Below are 20300 nucleotides of genomic sequence, written 5' to 3'. Positions count from 1 at the left end.
TCTCTCTTAAAATTAGTTTGCCACAAGAAAGAACACACAACACAATAATCTCTGATCCAATTGATAAGATATAATTGCCCACGTAAACATACAAAGCCCTATATACATCCATCCCTTAAGAACATTCATAACAACTTGTAAAGGTTCAGAGTGGAATCTTAACATCAGCCTCCATGTTCTCTCGGTGGCTTCCTCCTGCCTTCCCATTCCAGTCTCCTCCTCTTCCCTCAAACTTTTCTCCCACCCATCCTTCCTTCTCGTCCAATGACAGGCCTCATTCTATCTTGTACCTGCCTTCACCTGCCTTCACCTGCGTAATGACATCATCCCTCACCCAGCAATTCTAAAGAGAATCCCCACCTTTTACATGGTTGAGATATAACCTGATAAGTTACCTTCTGATTGTAATCCCATCACTTGGGAAGCAGAGGCAGAAGAATCAGGCATTCAAGGCCATGCCTGTAATCCCAGGGCTCTAAGGTGAAGGTAGAAAACTGAGAAGTTCAAGGTTCATAGACAGTTCTAGGACAGCCTGTGCTACAGAGTGAGTTCCAGGCCAGACTAGGCTAGTGCAGCCCTTCTTTTAAAGAAAAACAAGTAACAAAAGATAACACAGGACATGGTGGCTCTTGTCTTTAATCCCAGCTCCTGGGAGGTACACAGAGGCAGCTGTCTGGGAGTCTCAGGCCAGCCTGGGCTACAGAGTTAGTTCCAGGACAGCAAGGGGTGTTAAACAGAGAAACCCCAACTCTGTAAACATAACAACAACAACAAACCCAAGAAAATCAACAGCATTAGAAGAAATGAAGGTGTTTTCCATTTTATACTTCATGTTTGGGGATAAACGGTTTTGAAACTACAAGTAACAATCCACCAAAGACAGATCTATTATCTTTAAAAAAGTAGGGTGGATCCTAAGTTGCCAGCCTTGACATAATTAAATATTCTCTTAAAAGAAGTTTTCAAGGTTGACCATATTTAGAAACCCTGGTTCTACTTAGCCTTCCTCGTATGACACAATATGCTATCATTTTTGGCACACGGAATGCAGGGAGGAACCATGCTCACCACACCTGAGTCTGGGGCCCAAATGCTTGCTCAATTCCCTCAACTCATTTCCGCCCAACTCCACTCTGTAGTTCCCCTCAGGGATGCAATCAGACTTGCCTAAGGACAGACTCATTTCCCAGGCCCCTCAGATACTGTGGAGATGATACATTAGAGGAGGAGTTTACAGATACATTTAAAACCCTGACTCTCAGTGCTTGCAGGATCATTCCTTCTCAGCACCCTGCCCAGCCATGGACAAAGGCGCCCCAAGAGTAAAGGGAGGCCTGTCAGAGGCCAGACCCGCTACAGCAGACATCCAGGAGATTGCTGACAAGGTAAGTTCATGTATTTTAAGAAAAACCTTGATCCCAAATCAAACTTTCATAATTTGATTCATATTTTGACACTGTGGTAAGAGTGTGGGAAATCACAGAAACCAGAAATATATGGGATTTGTTCAGACCTGATAGAGCCAAAAGAGGAACATTAAGCCTTTCAAAGTAATTTTTATCTCTGCGAAGCTGCACTCTTTACCATGCCCTCTTATTCTCCCACTGCTAAAGTCTTGCTGCATGGTCTCCAGACGTTACATGTCTCATCCCAGTGACTACACTGATGGAATTTTCCAGTCCCACTACTTGAACCTCATGTGTGATGGAAACTAAGTTTATTAAGAATTCCTGACCATCAGAGTCAAAAATAGAACTCAGTGTTTTTAGCAGGTTAACACATCTTGTTTAACAATCATCTAAATAATAAAAATGTCATGCTACGTGTTTTACAAAAGAGAAATGCACGGAGATTTTGAAGGTAGGTTTGTAATCTGTCACCTGATTTTCTTACATCATGCTGTTTTCTTTTATGACACCAAATCAACCTAGAGATCACAACCAGATTGGTTTACTGTCTGTCGGTTTATTTGTTTGTATATATGTCTCACATGTAGTTTTGCTAGATAGTGTAGTGTGTAGGTAACTCAGGCTAGCCTCAAACTCAAGGCATTCCTGTTACTTCAACTTCCCAAGTGCTGGGATTACAGCCATGTGCCACCACACTATGCACCATCAGATTTTATGTGAGTAGAACAGATGGGAGCCTTCATGCTTAGGGCACTAAATATTCTAGAAGGAGTCACAGGCCTAAAATTCAGTGACTAAGTATTTAAGGCTAAATAGTCCTCATGCATATGTTTATTTCAATAAATAACTTGAAGCATATTATTTTTTGAGAAATATTAAATCTTTATACCTTCATTAAAATCCTCACATCAAGTTGATCTTCTCAACCTTAAATGTGCACACCAGTCACCTGTGGCTCTAATAAAATGCAGATCTGACTGAAGAGGGCTAGATGGGCCTGGGTGTCTCCATTTCTCCACAGTCTCTGGAAGTGTGGGTAATCCTATCCATGACTTCACTTTTCCTATAGGATCAGATACCAGGCATCCTAGAAGGCTTGGGGGATCTAGAGCCTTACATAGGATGACAAGGAAAAATCCTGCATTCCACTGTAAGAAGAAAAAGCTAAAGGGACTAACTGAAATACTGGGCATAAAACGTTTTTCAAAAACAAACAAGCAGAGACGAAGCATACTTGATGTTTATAGTGACTGAAATAAAAATTCCACAGACATATTCCAGGATCCAGGACTGTACAGGGACAGACAGAAAAATAGTTATTTGACATAAAGAAATTACTGCATATTTTCATGATCCTTAATAGGTGATCATTTGATTATCTAGAATAACTGTTCTTTTAGAAACACAGGTCTTGCTATTTCTTCAAGTGGTCAAAATCTCTCAGGTTCAGATGAGCCTTTTGCTCCTAGCCTCCCAAGTAACAAGGAGTACAAGTGCGTCACCCTGCTGACTAGGATACTTTTGGAACATATTATTCTCATTTGTTCTTTGAGTACATACATAAAACATCCTTTGACCATACAAATTTTAAATTAGGAAGCTACTGGAAGGTTTTTATCTTGCTAATGACACCATCTATGAACCATATCTTCAATAATAGAATGAATTTAGAAATGTTTTCTTGCAGCTCCAGAGAAGCAGAATGAGACACAAGTATTAACAGGGACACCGCACCCTCTAAGGAGATTTGCTGTTTTAAAGGCCTTGGCTTCTGTCCCACCTCTCAGTTGATCTTCAAAGCCCTCAAGCATGCAAGGTTGCAATCCAACCTACGTTTAGATGATGGAACCAAGACTTAAGATAAGAAACTAACCTGTCCTTTCCCACTGCACAGCTTCAGTCCCCTGGAGAGCTTTGCAGGGATCAGGGGCGGGGGGGGAATATAGCAAACTTGCCTACTCTGTGGAAGCCAGGGTCTCAGGCTTAAATACCATAGCCATCAACTATTAGAGAGGGACATTTCCTCAGTCTCCCTTGAGTTTCAAGCACTGGGATACAAAGTGTAGAGCCTAAATACAACACTGAAAGGAACCAGCTCTACTCCTCCAAATTAACAGTGTAGAAGAAATCAAGATATCTAGGGAATATTACAAAATAAAATTATTTAAGCACTGTCCCATGATCACAGGTTTAAGACCAAAAAGGAGATTAGGCAGTGCTGCCAACCCCTTTTCTGTCAGATGAGCAGGTACAGGGTGGTGGCTCAGCTCTCAGATGTCACGCATCTGTCCTGTCTTGCAGGAGACAGCCTGAGGGGACAACACCCACTAAAGTGTTGGCAGGCAAAGAAGCAGGCAGTAAACTGTCTATTTCTTAGGAAGCATTTTCTCAATCACAGCAAAATTCACCTTCAAAGAACACCACAGGACAAACTACAGAAAAACCCTTGTTAAGTCAGGAAATTCCGTCTATTCCTCCTAGATTATGGTCTATTGTTGTCAGGCCAGGGAGGGTTATTGTATTCCTTTAATGATCTGAAGGATCACAGAGAAAATCTGCACTAAGTGTTGTTTACTTTGGAAACTGATCAAATATAGACTTATTTATTAGAGCACTTCATTGTAAATCATTGTTTTTTGCTTTGGTGTGTGTGTGTGTGTGTTGTGTGTGTGTGTGTGTGTGTGTGTGTGTGTGTGTGTGTGTGTGTGTGTTCTGATTTTTGAGGCAGGATTAAACAGGTAACCCCAACGAGCCTGGAACTTTCTACATGCCCCAAGCTGAATAACATTCTTAAATGGCATTCTCCTGCCTCAGTCTTCCTAGTTTTAGGATTAGAGGCTTGAGCTACCAGCCCTGGGTCATCAGCATCTCTGAGGACTCTCAGCAGGATGAGGTTCCCAGGTTTATGAGTCGGATAAACTGAGTCAACACAGCCCTAACATCATCTCTTACTTTCTCCTCATTAGGTCAGACCCCAGCTTGAAAGGAAAACCAATGAGAAATATGAAAAATTCGAAGCCGTCCAGTATAAAGTTCAAGTTGTCGCTGGAAACAATTACTTCATTAAGGTTGGTCACAAACCTCTCTCAGGCACTGTTGCAGTTGTTACCTGTTGCCCCAACTGTAGCTTCATCTCTACCAGTGGTCATTAATTAAGACACTTGTGAGTGGATACCCCCAAATCCATTAGATACAGGAGAGTTACCTTGTTTTACCTTGGGAATACAGAAAGATTTCTTCAGACCTATGTTAAGAAGTCAGTGTGATCACACACACACACACAGACACACACACACATGCATACACACACACACACACACACACACACACGCATGCACAGGTCTGTACTTGCATGGTACTCATCAGAATGACATATGTAATAGGAAACTTTAGTTAGTAGCATTAGAAGATTAAGTCAGGAGGGATATCAGAACTCAATATCTACTGTAGAACACAAAACATTTACTGTTTCAAAAATAAGAAAATTAGCAGTTCTTATCGAGATGGTCTCAGTCCCAGGTTCATGCCTCAAAACCATTGGGCATGTTACCCTGAAGGAACCTAAGCTTCTTTAATTTTACATTACAAAGAGACAGCCTGGTGTGCATTCTCCAAGTAGGTTGTAACAGCAGAGATATGGAGACCATGCAGTCCATATGTGCCAAAGCCAGTCTGAGAGTCTTTTCCCTTATCACACTGTATGTCAGGTTTTTTCCCAACTTAGAAGTCAGAAAACAGAATCACCAAAAACAAAGACTGCCTTCTGCAACTTTCCATGCATCATGAAAATAAAATGTAACTCTGGAATGTAATCTGTGCCAAGAATTTGATTAAAAGCAGAATAAATTAAATCCAGATGGAGAAAGGGATTAGTGGGTAGGAGCAGTGACTGTTCTAGCAGAGGACCTAGGTTTGGGTCTCAGCACCCACTTAGCAGCTCACAACTATGTCAAACTCCAGTTGGTGGGGATTTAGCACCCACTTCTGGTGACTTCAGGCATTGCATGCACAAGATGCACTTAATTACAGGCAAAGAAAACATTTAAATTCAATAAAATCTTTTTCTAAAAGGTATTAAAAATACATCTGGGAAATATGTTTCCTGCCATATTGTTAGCTGCTCTTTCTCCTAACATAAGGGTTGATGAGAGTTCAGTTCACGGGTGCTGCCTTGGGCCAGAAGTGTTGTTTCAGGAGAGGTTGGCACATCAAGTCTTGACAAGAGAGTAGATCTGTCATACAATTGAGACCCACATAAATAATCTTCCTTCCTATCTTCCATTGTTTTTTTTTCTTTTTTCTTTCCTTCCTTCTTTTTTCTTCCTCCCTTCTTCCATTTCTTTCTTCTTTTATGTCTTTCAGGTGGATGTAGGGTGTGGTTGTTACGTCCACCTAAGAGTCTTCAGTGGTATATCCAGAGAAAATGATTTGGAACTTCATAGATACCAGACTAACAAAACCGAGAATGATGAGCTGACCAGCTTCTAAACAGCAAATCCCAATATGATCTCATCCCTCTCATTGTAAAGAAATGCAGTCATCAATAAAGATACATTCTGGGGATTGGGGATTTAGCTCAGTGGTAGAGCACTTGCCTAGCAAGTACAAGGCCCTGGGTTCAGTCCTCAGCTCCAGAAAAAAAAAATAAAAAAATAAAGATGCATTCTTCAAATAACTGTTTTCTTCCCTCATTACTCAGTATTGTGTTCACCTTACTTCCTAGAAAATTAATTTTTATTTTTATTCTTTGTTACTTATTCCATTCCTTTACATCTCAAATGATATCCCACTTCCCAGTTCCCCATCTTTAAGCCCCTCATCTCACAGATTTCCTCCCCCCCACCCTTGCCTCTATGGGAATGTTCTCCCACCCACCCAGCCTCTCCAGCCCAACCCATCTAGCATTCCCCCACTCTGGGGCATCAAACCTCCACAGGACCAAGGTCCTCCCTTCCCATTAATGTCAGACAAGGCAACCCTCTGCTACCTATATATCTAGAGCCACAGATCCCTCCCTGTACACTCCTTGGTTGGTGGTCTGGTGGCTGGGATCATTGTTCCTCCTATGGGATTGCAATCCTCTCAGCTCCTCCAGTCCTTCTGCCAGCTCCCCCAGCAGAGACCCTGAGCTCAGTCTGATGGTTGGCTCCAAGCATCCATACCTGCATTGATCAGTTTCTGGCTAACCTCCCAAGGGGCAGCCGTACCAGTTTCATGTCAGCAAGTGCCTCTTGGTAATGGCAAGTATTGGGTTTGGTGTCTGCAAACAGGATGGAACCTCAGGTAGCGTCCCCAGATGGCCATTCCTTCTGTCTCTGTTCCATTTTTTGTCCATTCTTCCGTTGGACAAGAACATTTCTGGGTTAAAAAACATTGAGACGGGTGTGTGGTCCCATTACTCAACCAGGGGCCATGCCTGTTCAATGGAGGGGATCTCTACAGATTCTATCTCCCCTTCTCAACTAAAATCATCCCTGTTGAGTCCTAGGAGCTTTTCCTTTCCCTGGTGTCTGGGACCCTCCAGTGGCCATCCCCATTTCCTCATCCCCACTTTACTACATATTTTTATACAGTTTCCTAACCATCTGTATCTTCTATCCACTCTGGTACCTGATACTGCCTCCCTTATTTCCTTCCCCTACTCTCTCCCTCCTTGTCCTCCTGTCCCTATATCTCCCACGATCATCCTGTCCCATCTCAATGCAGTACTGAAGCACTCATACCCTGATCTTCCTTTCTTCTAAACTTCATTTGATCTGTGGGTTGTATCATGGGCATTGAGAGGTTTGGAGCTAATATCCACATATTAATGAGTACATACCATTTGTGTACTTTTGTGTCTGGTTTATCTCACTCTAGTTCCATCCACTTTTAATAGCTGAGTAGTACTACATTGTGTAAATGTACCAAAATTTCTGTACCCCATTCCTCTGTTGAGGGACATCTGGGTTCTTTCCAGCTTCTGGCTATTATGAATAAAACTGCTATGGACATAGTAGAGCAAGTGTCCTTGTTTATGTTATATATGAAAATGATTTTTTTACACTGGATGGTTTTAGCTCCTTTGTCAAAGATCAAGTGACCATAGGTGCATAGGTTCCTGTCTGGGTCTTCAATTCTATTACATTGATCTACCTACCTGTCTCTGCACCAATACCATGCAGCTTTTTATCACTGTTGCTCTCTAGTACAGCATGAGGTGAGGGATGGTGATTCGCCCAGAAGTTCTTTTACTGTTGAGAATCGTTTTTGATATTCTGGATTTTTGTTCTTCCACATGAATTTGAGGATTTCTTTTTCAAACTCTGTGAAGAATTGAGTTGGAATTTTGATGGGGATTTCATTGAATCTGTAGATTGCTTTCAGCAAGATGGCTATTTATCCTATATTAATCCTGCCAATTCATGAACATGAGAGGTCTTTCCAACTTCTGGGGGCTTCTTCAATTTCTTTCTTCAGCAACTTGAAGTTCTTGTCATATAGATTTTTCGCTTGCTTGTTTAGAATCACACCAAGATATTTTATATTATTTGTGACTATTTTGAAGAGTGCTGTTTCCTTAATTTATTAGCCCATGTATACTTTGAGTAGAGGAAGGCTACTGATTTGTTTGAATTAATTTTATATCCAGGTACTTTGGTAGAATTTTTAGGGTCTTTTACATATACTATCATATCATCTGCAAATAGTAATATCTTGACTTCCACCTTCCAAATTTGTATCCCTTTGTCCCTTTGATCTCTTTTTTTTTTTTTTTTTTTTTGTCTAATTGTAATGATTCCAAAGTCAAGCACTCTATTGAATAGGTAGGAAAGGAGTGGGTAGCCTTGTCTTCTCCCTGACTTTAATGGGATTGCTTTGAGTTGGTTTCCTTTTAGTTTGATATTGACCATTGGTTTGCTGTATATTGCTTTTATTACATTTATGTATGGAACTTGAATTCCTGATCTCTTCAATACTTTTAACATGAAGGGCTGTTGTATTATGTCAAAAGTTATTTCAGCATCTAATGAGATGATCATTGTTTTTTTTTCTTTTGAGTTTGTTTGTATAGTTTGTATAGTGGATTACATTGATGGATTTCCATATATTGAACCATCTCTGCATTCCTGGGATGAAGCCTACTTGAGTATGTGATTGATTGTTGTGGTGTGTTCTTGGATTCGGTTTCAAGAATTTTTTTTTAAACATTTATTTATTATGTATACATCATACAGCTTTCTGCCTGCATGTACACCTGCAGGCCAGAAGACGGCACCAGACCTGATTATAGATGGTTGTGAGCCACCATGTGGTTGCTGGGAATTGAACTCAGGACCTCTGGAAGAGCAGACAGTGCTCTTAACCTCTGAGCCATCTCTCCAACCCCGGTTTCAAGAATTTTATTGAGTATTTTTGCATCTATATTCATATGGAAAAATTGGTCTGAATTCTGTTTTGGTTTTTTTTTTTTTTTTTTTGGCTCTCTTTGTCGCTTAGGTAACTGTGGTTTCATAGAAAGAATTGGGTAGTGTTCCTTCTGTTTCTATTTTGTGAAATAGTTTGAGAAGTATTAGTATTCAGTCTTCTTTGAAGATCCAAAAGAATTATGGACTAAAACTATCTGGCCTTAGGCTTTCTTTGGTTGGGAGACTTCTAATGACTGCTTCTATTTCCTTAGGGGTTATGGGACTGTTTAGATGGTTTATCTGATCCTGATTTAACTTTGGTATCTGGTATCTGTCTAGAAAATCATTTATTTCATCTTGATTTTCCAGTTTTGTTGATTATAAACTTTTAGTAGTAGGATCTGATTATTTTTTTTAATTTTCTCGGTTTCTGTTGTTATGTCTCTCTTTTCATTTCTCATTTTGTTAACTTGGATACTGGCTCTGTGCCCTCTTGTTAGTTTGGTTAAAGGTTTGTTTATCTAAAAGAAGGCCAAAGTGAGGTGTTTCACTCCTACTTGGAAGGTGAAAAAAAAATTAGTCATGAGAGGAACAAAAAGGAAAGGATCTTGGTGGGAGAGCAGAGGGGAAAAGAATAGGTAGGGTAAGATCATGTACAGGAAGAGACAGGAACAAGGCACAGAGTGCCAGGAAAATGGATACAAATATACAGCCTACTGGATTTGGCGGGTGGCAGTTAGGGTAGGAAGTAAGGGTGGGGGTGGAGGTTGGGGAATTTCTAGGAAGTCCCAGAGACCTGGGATGAGGCAGGAAGGCTTCCTGGACTCAGTACAGATGACCTCAGCCAAAATGCCAAACAGTGGGTATACGAAACCTGAAGAGACCACCTGGCCAGGCAGGACCCCCAGAGTAGGGATGGGGACATCAATGCACCTACAGAATTTTTGACCCAAAATTATTCCTGTCTAAAAGATATACAAGAACAAAAATGGGGCAGACACAGAAGGAATGGCCAACAAGTGACTGCCCAACTTGAAATCTATCCTATGGGCCATCTCTTACACTATTACTCATACTATGTTGTATTCAGTGACAGGAGCCTAGCATGGCTTTACCCAGCAGCTGACTGAGACAGGTATAGATACAAAGAGGCAAACATGGGACGGAGGTCACAGACCCCTATGGAAGAATTGGGGAAGGATTGAGGCAACTGAAGGGGATGTCAACCCAACAGGGAGACCAACAGTGTCAACTAACCTAGACGCTGGGAGGTCCCAGAGTCTGAGGCTCAACCAAAGTGCATACAAGGACTAGTCCAAAGCCCCAGGCTCATATGTAGCAATAGATTGTCTTGACTGGCCGCAGTAGGAGAGAATGGGCCTCATCCTGTAGAGACTTGATGCCTCATGATGGGGAGATAACCAAATGGGGAACCTTCTCAGAGATGAAGGGAAGGGGAGATGGTAGGAAGAACTCTGCAAAGGGGAACCAAGAAGTAGGAGCAGCATTTGGGATGCAAATAAGTAAAATATTTATTATTTAAAAATGAGTAAAAATAAACACAAAGAAAAAGACCCAAACTAAAAGCAGAAGAAAGAGTGCGTCCCTGTGTTTTCAATTGTTAAATCTGTTCATTTCAGCCTACTATGATATGTAAATGTTTTTCCCCTAGTCACTTGTTTATAATGAAAGTTAAATTGCCGTGGGGAATGTCATGTAGCCTTCATAGCCAACAGTTTGAATGAGGAGTGTGGCTTTTGGAGAATAAAGGGCTGCCATCTTAGGTGAGGCAGTACAAGAGGCAGAAATTCTGTTCAGGCAGAGATACTGGCAGATGCAGAAGACTGAAAGGAGACGGGACTGGGAAATGTACAATGAGAACCATGTGGAGCAATGCAATGGTGGAGAAGTTGGGTTGAGGTAGAGGCTAGCTGAGAGACTGCTCCAGGTAAAGGTCAGCAGCTCTAAATTATGGGGATGTCTGCCTGTCTTTATTCAACCTGGAGCAGGATCCCACAAAAGCCCTGCTATACCAGGTACAACAATGGGCATGAGATCCAGACTAAGAAAATGAATTCTAGACACAAGAATCAGAGGAGAGAATCCAGGCACAGGAGCATGAAAGGAAGGCATCAGCTGTAGTTGTAGCTGAACCCCAGACCTCAGAGTCAGTAATGTATGCTCAGAGTTGACAGCATCCGAGGACGGGTTAGAGAAGCTTGTTTACTGAAATGAAATTGTGTTTCCAAACAGTAAAAGAAATGTTTTGTAAGTGGACACAGATAATGCAAAAAGAAAGAAACTGAGAATTGACGATCAGAGGAAAAAAATTTAAACTTGAATATAATGAGGTAAATTCTCTGAAGAAAAGTGAGAATTGGCGAGATTAAAAATTGAAAATATGGGCTGGAGAGATGGCTCAGCAGTTAAGAGCACCCGACTGCTCTTCCAGAGGTCATGAGTTCAATTCCCAGCAACCACATGGTGGCTCACAACCATCTGTAAAGAGATCTGGTGTATCTGAAGACAGCTACGGTGTACTTATATATAATAAATAAATAAATCTTTAAAAAAAATTGAAAATATTTGCTGTGTTGAAAATGGAAAAAAAACTATAGTAAAGGACATTTGTACCCTGTATAGTTTCATTTTAATTATCATCATAATCCTAATGCTACTGATCACAGTTTTCTCTGTCCTCTGTAAGAAACATCAAAACAAAGAAGGAAGGAGACAATCTCCTTTCCTTCACCCTCAAATTAGTGTTCCTCATTTGAGAGCTAGGAGGGCTAGAGAAAAACTAGGCAACTTTTAAAACTATCCTTACATAGGACTAGTGGAAACGCTACATTTTTCCAGCTACCATAAAACAAATACCTCCAGAAGAGTAACCCACAGGTTATGATGAATTTGGATGGCAGTCCATGGGAATGCTAGACCTAAGGAAATTTAAAGAGGCAATTGTTGCCTATACCATGCACTCACTGTGTATGAAACAGGTACTAAATGATTAAGCCATGCAAACTTGTGCAATTACAAAAGATTGGAAAGATTTAATAACAGCCATCTTAAAAAATGGCCCTCGACTACAGTCGCTCATTTGCTGGACAGGGGAGGCTTTGGGTATGGAGCAAGATAATAGGACTGGAAGGGTTAACATTCCTAAGTATCAGTCCTAGGTGAAGGGGAAAGTGCTGAGTTTCCAATGCAGATTCTGATTGATGATCTCACCTTAGATCAATGTCTAACAGTAGGTTTAAATGCTTAGAACAAGGTTGGATAACAGTGAAAATGATCTGAATCGTTTACCAAGATAACCCAGGGCTCAGATCAAACTTTGAGTGATTTTTCTTTTACAAAGATTAACTCCAACTGTAAATTGAGCAGTATCAGGTCCAGGTGCAGGAGCAGGATTAATTGAACCTTTAGCTTTTAAGAACAATAATGCTAAATGCAAAGAGACTATTAGACCTGTAAAGACCAGAAGTGCATCTGTGTATGAATGCTTTATTGGATCTAATGTGTTCAATGCAGCTATGATAGGACAGGCGATTGCTAAAAGCATGAGAGCCCAGAATGCCTGATTCTGTGGCTAGGGAAGACCAGGTTATTTCTTTTTTTTTTTTTTTTTTTTTTTTTTTAAGATTTATTTATTTCATGTATATGAGTACACTGTAGCTGTCTTCAGACACACCAGAAGAGGGCATCGGATCCCATTACAGATGGTTGTGAGCCACCATGTGGTTGCTGGGATTTGAACTCAGGACCTCTGGAAGAGCAGTCAGTGCTCTTAACCACTGAGCCATCTCTCCAGCCCGACCAGGTTATTTCTTAATGGGGTGTAAACAAATAATTCCTTAGGATAATATTTTCTCTGATTGTAATCCAGGAAGAAAGCCTCCTGGGATATGAAAAAGGTGTGGAAAGTGCAGACGCAGGGCTCAGATCATGCAGAGATACACAAGGCAATCCCTTACAATCAGGAAATACTGCCTAAGGGGCTTTGCTCAGGCCCCACCAAAAAGCAACATGAGCCATTTGTTTCATGTCAGCCAAGGAGAGCCTGCTCTAGAGAGCAACTAGAAAAATTAGTGCCTGACAGACGGTGCTGTTCTACATGTAACCACTCTGATGGAAAGAACAAGAAATGTTAAAAGTACAGGAAGCACATATTTTGGCAAATTTCTATAAATCATTGGAGATCAAAATTGAAATTACAATTAGATGGAATTGATATTGAATGTCTAGTGCATACTAGAGCATATGTAACAATAATTTCACAAGATTCTTGGAATCCAAGCTGTCTACTTCAAAAGGCATGTACACAGCTTCTGGGACAATGTCACAGGTGAAACAGAGTCTAAAATGGATTGAATGTATGAGACCAGACGATCAGATAGGAAGATTAAGGCCATATGTGGCAGACAGGTGTGCTCTGGAGAGAGGGCTCAGAGGTTAAGACAACTGCCTGCTCTTCCAGGGGTTCTGGATTTAATTCTCTTTTACCCGCTCTAGGTCCAGCACCGCAGTGTCCCAAGATATCTGTTGGATATCTTTTTTTTTTTTTTTTTGGTTCTTTTTTTTTTTTTGAGCTGGGGACCGAACCCAGGGCCTTGCACTTCCTAGGCAAGCGATCTACCACTGAGCTAAATCCCCAACCCCCTGGATTTAATTCTCAATAACCACATGGTGGTTCATAACCATATGAAATGTGATCCGATGAGCCTTTCTTGTGTGTCTGAAGATAGCTACAGTATACTCATACAAATAAAATCAATAAATATATTTTTTAAAAGGGTACAGGTGGAAGGTTTTGACACAAGGAATGTTAAACAGGCCCCCTTTGTGTCAATATTTTGCACAGCAGCCATTACCATTAATTTGGAAACACTTTCCTCAATCTATAACTTATCACTATTTGGATGATATCTTGATGGGTTATTCTAATACAGATGTCTTACAAAAAATGCTTGTTCAATTAAACGTAAGTTTTCCTTATTGGATAGTTAAAAGTGCTCCTGAAAAATACGTAAGGGGGATTCTATTAACAATCTAGAATATAAGATAAGTCTTTAGAAAACCCAGCCACAGTAAGTACAGACCAGAAGACACCAATTACAAGCTCTTAATGATTTTCAAAAATTGCTAGTATGTATTAATTTGTTACAGCACATAACTGGACTAACAACTTGAGCTAAGTAATTTATTTCAAAGTGACAAGGCAATTCAACGTTAAATAGTCTGATAGCCACATAAATTATCTAATATCTCTACCAATGGAGACTAAAAGTGTAAATTCAATTACAAACCTGCTAGCTCAGCAAGGTAACTTTATTTTCTAAGCTATATACAAAATGTCTATGTAAAAGCTTGATCCTGTAACTAAATTTGCCATCTCTTTCGAAATCCTTCTATCTGGGTCAATCTATGCAGCTTGTCTACTTTTTTCTTGTGGTCCTCCAAACTTGAGAAGGCTCCTTAGCTCTCTTTTCTAGAATACTGTTTTACCTGTGTCCTAACACATACTTCTCTGTTGTTCCTGAAAGCACAAAGAGAAGAATCCCTGCCTTCAAAACCAAAATGACAAGCTCAGTCAAGGTCTGACTGCTCATAAAAGAAGTCTCTTGCTCCTCTCTTTTACCCTTGTCCAGCTGAACCATATCACCATCATGGGGAGGAGGCTTCACAGAGAGTCAGTAGGGGCCATACAATTTCACCTTCATGGTGAGGTAGATTCAGCCCCCCCCAAAGTTGGGAAAAGATGGGTAAATTAATCTATCTCCTCTTAGACTAAGAGATAAACAAGTCTCAAACATTTTACATTGGTATGAGTTTTTATTTTTTTTTCACCCGCGGTATGAGTTTTTATATGATGATAGAAATTTAATGTATGTTTGGTACACCATAATGTAGGGTACATCACAATATATGATTCAACTCTTGTTTAAAGATATATGTGTGGGGTTGGGGATTTAGCTCAGTGGTAGAGTGCTTGCCTAGGAAGCGCAAGGCCCTGGGTTCGGTCCCCAGCTCCGAAAAAAAGAAAAAAAAAGATATATGTGCATATAACTTGAACACAATTCATTTAAAAATGTAACTTAAAATCCTAGTCCTATGAAAGCTACTATTATAAACTGTTACTAATAATTAAGAAATACTAGTTAGTGGTCAGTCACCTATATATAATCATATCATTTAATGCATTCAGAACTAGTAGCCATGTTAGGTACTAATGCAGTTGACTGCAGGAGTAAGCTTTATTTAGCCACCTATAAATGTTTTCAAAGTTAACCCAAAACAAGTAACTAGTAACACACAATTTTTTCTAATTGCATATACTTTTAGATAGAGAGAGGGTTCTCAAATACTTTAGAGTCTGCAGAAAATGTCTTTTAGGAAGTTTTAATTTAAAAAGGGCTTTTTTTGACAGGCAGACATATGTCAGCTTCAGTCAGTACCCCCAATCTTCTCCCAGGAAGATGATAGGTACAGCAGATTCTCCAGATGGAATTTGCTTCAAATGCAGTGAAGCTGGCCAATGGGCTATTACCTGCCCCTAACCTTGACTGCTGACAGTACAGTCCTCACTATGGATAAGCAAGAAACTGGGAAGTCGATTGCTCCTCTTTGCCGACACAAGATGGGACAGTCCATCCAAGTTCCTACTACAAAAAAAAAAAAAAAAGTCTGCCAGATCTTCTGGACCTGCTGGCTGAAGATGGATGACATAGAGGGGCCTTAGGTTACTGTCCACATAACCAGTAAGTCTCTGTCACTTTTACAGATTTGGAAGCAACTTGCTCTGCAAATCCTATTTACTCAGGTAAGCTTTATCCTTCCTGGGTCTCTAACAGGATTGAAGACTAGATAGCTATTGCTTTTCAGGTTTCCTTGTTACAAGATTCAAAAAAAAACTCATGAATGAGGAATAAAGTTCAAAAAGATTAAAAGCCAAAAAAGTTCAAGGGACCTAAAGAAGTGTTTTAGGGTCTAAGAAGGTATTTTAATGTTGGTCAATAGAAGTTGTAAAGGTTAGAGGTTGTAAAGCTTACATGGTGATAAGAAAATGATTTAAGATATGTAAAAGGAATGAAATATTTCAGATAGATATTGAAATATTATCTCTTAACAATACAAATGCTAAATACAAATGGATTAGACACGGAAAATAACTCTTACCCTGATAGATCTCATAGTTGTTCTTATTGTATATAATCTACTGTTACTATAGACAAAGCCATTTCTTGATCTACAGGGGGGAAACTGTTGTGAAAACCCACACATATTGTATTTATCAGCTATAGGAAAGTGTGTCCCTGTGCTTTCAATTGTTAATTGAATGAATGTCAGGCTATCAGGATATTTAAATGTTTGTCACCTCCTCACCAGCTCCAGAAAGAAAAGCAAGCTGCTCTGAAGAAGGCCACAAAGTCCCCAAAGCCAAATGGTAGTGTAAGGAGTATGTCTTTTTGCATTATAGAGGGCTGATAGCTTGGAGGTGGAGCAGGAGAATGGGCAGAATGTTTGGGCAGGCCAAGATGTGGACAGATGCAGGAGAGACAAGATAGACACCAAAGGAAGATGGAAGGGAGACAGGACAGAGCTGGGATGTAGGGCACAATGGCAGAGTTGGGTTAGGCTGAGAGACTGCCCAGCCAAAGGCCATCTGTCTTAAGCTATATAGATTTCTACATGTCTTTACAAAACATGTGATCCCGTGAAAGCCCTGCAATAATAAATATATATAGCTATAATTTTCAAATATAATGATTATGAAAATGTAGGTTACTCAAAGCGGTACATGTCTTGTAAGGGTCTATGTTTCACTGAAGAATGATATCCCAGGCATAAATAGTATGTAGCTGCCAAGAGTGTTTTATTTTGTAGAAGTCTAGTATGTCGGGGACTCATACAACAACTCAAGAAAAAGACCCTGAAGGGAGCTCTCAGGCCTGATTTAAAGCACATTAGGAGAATCTGGGTGTAGGTAACCTCTATCTTAATCTGTTGAGTCCATCACTAGGGATATTTTAGAACCATTATTGGGGCATATTGATTAGAAACTGTTGTTCGGGAAGTCTGTAAACTGTTGCTGACCTATTTGTCTCAGGCCAGGTGACAGGGCAGCTACTGATGGCAGGGCAATTTTTGACTAGCTGGAACAATTAAAGTTTTGTGCTCTACAGTAGACATTGTGCTCTGTTATCCCTTCCTACCTTAATCTTCAAATGCTACTAACCAAAGTACACAATTATATATGGTACTATGGGAATGTAAATGCATGTAGATATCTCTCTCTCTCTCTCTCTCTCTCTCTCTCTCTCTCTCTCTCTCTCTCTCTCTCTCTCGCTCTCTCTCTCTGTGTGTGTGTCTGTGTGTGTGTGTGTGTGTGTGTGTGTGTGTAGTCACACTGACTTCTTAACATAGGTCTGAAGAAAGCTTTTGGTATTCACAAGGTAAAACAAAGTAACAGTCCTGACGTCCAGTACTTTTGGGAGTCCTAATTAAAGAGCAGTAGTAGAAATGAAGCTACAGTTGGGGCAACAGGTAATAATTGCAACAGTGTCTGACGGAGGTCATGACCAACCTTAATGAAGTAAATTTTTCCAGAGACAACTTGAACTTTATGCTTGATGACTGTGGATTTTTCATATTTCTCACTGGGTTTTCTGTACAATCAGTGGTCTGTCCTTATGAGGAGAAATTAAGAGATAATGTTAGGGATGTGTTGACTCAGTTTATCTGAGTCACAAGTCTGGGAACCTCATCCTACTGAGCGTCCTCAGAGATGCTGATGACCCTGGGCTGGCTGCTCAAGCCTCTAATCCCAGAATGTGGAAGGTTGAGGCAGGAGAATGTTAGTCAAGTATGTTTTTCACCTTGGGGCATATAGAAAGTTCCAGGCTAGTTGGGGCTACCTAAATAAATCCTGCCTCAAAAATCAAAGCATACACACACACACACACACACACACACACAAATAAATACATAAATAAACAAAAACAAAACAAACAAAAATATGGTCACAATTTGCAATGAAGAGTTCTAATAGGTACATCTATATTTGATCAGTGAATACAAAGTAAATGACACATAGTTGAGACTTTCTCTGGGCTCCTTCAGATCATTCTAGGGATACAATAACCCTCTCTGGCCTGACACTGTGTGAGGACCCAACAGACCAGAATCTTGGAGGAAGAGACTGAATTCCTGATTTAATAACAACGCTTAGTAGTGTCTGAACCATGGTGTTCTCTGGAGGGAGAGTGAGTGCTGTGATTGAGAAAATGCCTCCTAAAAGTACAGTTTACTGTCTGCTTCTCTGCCTCCCAACACTTTAGTAGGAGGTGTCCCCACAGCCTGTCTCCTGCAACACAGGACAGATGAGTTTTCCTCTTAGCACAGCTTTCATTGTTTGGGTTTGTTGTACCTTCCTTTTCATCAAATTCTAAAAAGTCTTTATTTTTCCGTGAACAAGTTATTATGTAGACTATTGTTCAGCTTCCATTAGTGTGTAGGCTTTCTGCTGTTTTTGTTGTTATTGAAGACAAGCCTTAGTCCATGTGATCACATAGGATGCATGGGATTATTTCAAACTTCTTGTATTAGTTGACACTTGTTTTGTGCCCAATTATATGGTCAATTTTGGAAACCATACTATGGGGTGCTGAGAAGAATTCATATTCTTTTGTTTTAGGATGAAACATTCTATAGATATCTGTTAAATCCATTTGGTTCATGTCTTCTGTTAGTTTCACTGTGTCTCTATTTAGTTCATCTGTCCATTGATTAGAGTAGGGTGTTGAGGTCTCCCACTATTATTGTGTGAGGTGATATGGGTGCTTGAGGTTTAATAATATTTCTTTTATGAATGAGGATGCCTTTGCATTTGGAGCAGAGATGCTCAAAATTAAGAGTTCATCTTGGGGATTTTTTTGTTTGTTTGTTTGTTTAATGAGTATGAAGTGTCCTTCCTTATCTTTTTTGATAACTTTTGGTTAAAGGTCGATTTTATTCACTATTAGAATAGCTACTCCAGCTTGTTTCTTGGGAGCATTTGCTTGTAAAAAATTTTTCCAGCCTTTTACTCTGAGGTAGTGTCTGTCTTTGTTACTGAGGTGTGTTTCCTGTATGCAGCAAATGCTGGATCATGTTTACATATCCAGTCTGTTAGTCTATGTTTTTTATTGGGGATTGAATCCATTGATGTTAAGAGACATTAAGGAATGCTGATTGTTGCTTCCTGTTATTTTTGTTGTTAGAGGTGGAATGATGTATGTGTGGATATCTTCTTTGAGGTTTGTTGAAAGAAGATTAATTTCTTGCTTTTTCTAGGGTGTAGTTTCTCTCCTTGTGTTGGAGTTTTCCATCTATTATCATATTAGAGCTAATTTGTGGAAAGATATTGTGTAAATTTGGTTTTGTCATGGAATATCTTGGTTTCTCCATCTATTGTAATTGAAGTTTTGCTGGATATAATAGCCTGGGTTCGCATTTGTGTTCTCTTAAGGACTGAATGACATCTGCTGATGATCTTCTAGCTTTCATAGTCTCTGTTGAGAAGTCTGGTGTAATTCTGATAGGTTAATTCATGCTTCTCTCATTTTTATATTTATTTAATTATTATTACTTACTTTTTTTGATATATGGTTTCCGTGTGTACCAATCCTTGGCTGTGATAGAACTGATTGTGTAGACCAGGCTGGCCTGAACTCACAGATATCTGCCTGTCTCTGCCCCCAGTGCTGGGATTAATGATGTGTGCCACCAGGTCCAGTGTTCTTTTTTTTTTTTTAAAGAGGGTATTGCATGTGGCCCAGGTTGACCTGGAACTCACTCTGCAGTCCAGGTTTACTCACTATAAACCTTGAACTTTCTACTTTCCTGCCTGGATTACAGGCATGTCCTTACTAGTCTTATCCTTCTGACACTGCTTCCCAAGTGATGGGATTCCTAACTGATGAGTTAATAGCCCAACCATTTAAAATTTAAGCTTCTCTTTAGAAGAAATATTAGGTATCAATTGGGAAGTGCTAGGGATAACTAGGAATAGCAGAGAAAAGGGACAGAGGCTTGCTGTTTACCCATCCTTGCACACTAGGGTAATTCCATTCAAGAGGAAGGGGTGTAGAGTTCTGAGTGAAAGAGGCATAGGTGTCTGTTATTTTATTATGTTCTTCCATGTTCAAGTAATTCTAAAAACAAGATAAAATGAAATACACATATCAAAAAACAACCAAAATTCTTCTTACCAGGGGGCTGAAATTATGTCTTAAAAAAAAAAACTTCTAAATCACCTTTCTTTAGATTTACAGAACCCACAGAGTGTCTAGTAATCTGTATATAACATCAGAATCTTAGACTCCTTCTTTTAATCCTGTATGTCAAAGATTTGTAGGTTTGACTTACAGAAAAGAAATAAGGCTGTCTAAAAAGAAGAAAAGGGAATTTTGCTTCAGAGACTGCTGTCAAACGATCTTCAGTGAGATGCAAAGGTTTTTAT

The 20300-nt window shown here is 39.9% G+C and overlaps 1 protein-coding gene across 1 annotated transcript; it reads left to right on the top strand.

Annotated features, from left to right (window-relative positions):
• Positions 1-1298: 1298 nt before the first annotated feature.
• On the top strand, positions 1299-5918 carry LOC116897867 (stefin-2-like). Its single transcript, XM_032899273.1, has 3 exons — positions 1299-1385; positions 4376-4477; positions 5772-5918. The coding sequence occupies exons 1-3, from the start codon at positions 1302-1304 to the stop codon at positions 5895-5897; spliced, it is 312 nt and encodes a 103-aa protein (XP_032755164.1). The 5' UTR covers positions 1299-1301; the 3' UTR covers positions 5898-5918.
• Positions 5919-20300: the final 14382 nt, after the last annotated feature.

Source organism: Rattus rattus, chromosome 4 (genome assembly GCF_011064425.1).
Source record: "Rattus rattus isolate New Zealand chromosome 4, Rrattus_CSIRO_v1, whole genome shotgun sequence".
NCBI classification, from domain to species: domain Eukaryota; kingdom Metazoa; phylum Chordata; class Mammalia; order Rodentia; family Muridae; genus Rattus; species Rattus rattus.
Note: the sequence above shows the minus strand (reverse complement) of the source record. Positions and strands in the feature narration are given on the sequence as shown.

Excerpts from the sequence above, each read along its gene's own strand:
- LOC116897867 (XM_032899273.1), top strand. The coding sequence starts at position 1,302 with ATGGACAAAGGCGCCCCAAGAGTAAAGGGAGGCCTGTCAGAGGCCAGA. Across the intron at positions 1,386-4,375 it reads TCCAGGAGATTGCTGACAAG|GTCAGACCCCAGCTTGAAAG; the intron begins GTAAGTTCATGT and ends TCTCCTCATTAG. Across the intron at positions 4,478-5,771 it reads GAAACAATTACTTCATTAAG|GTGGATGTAGGGTGTGGTTG; the intron begins GTTGGTCACAAA and ends TATGTCTTTCAG.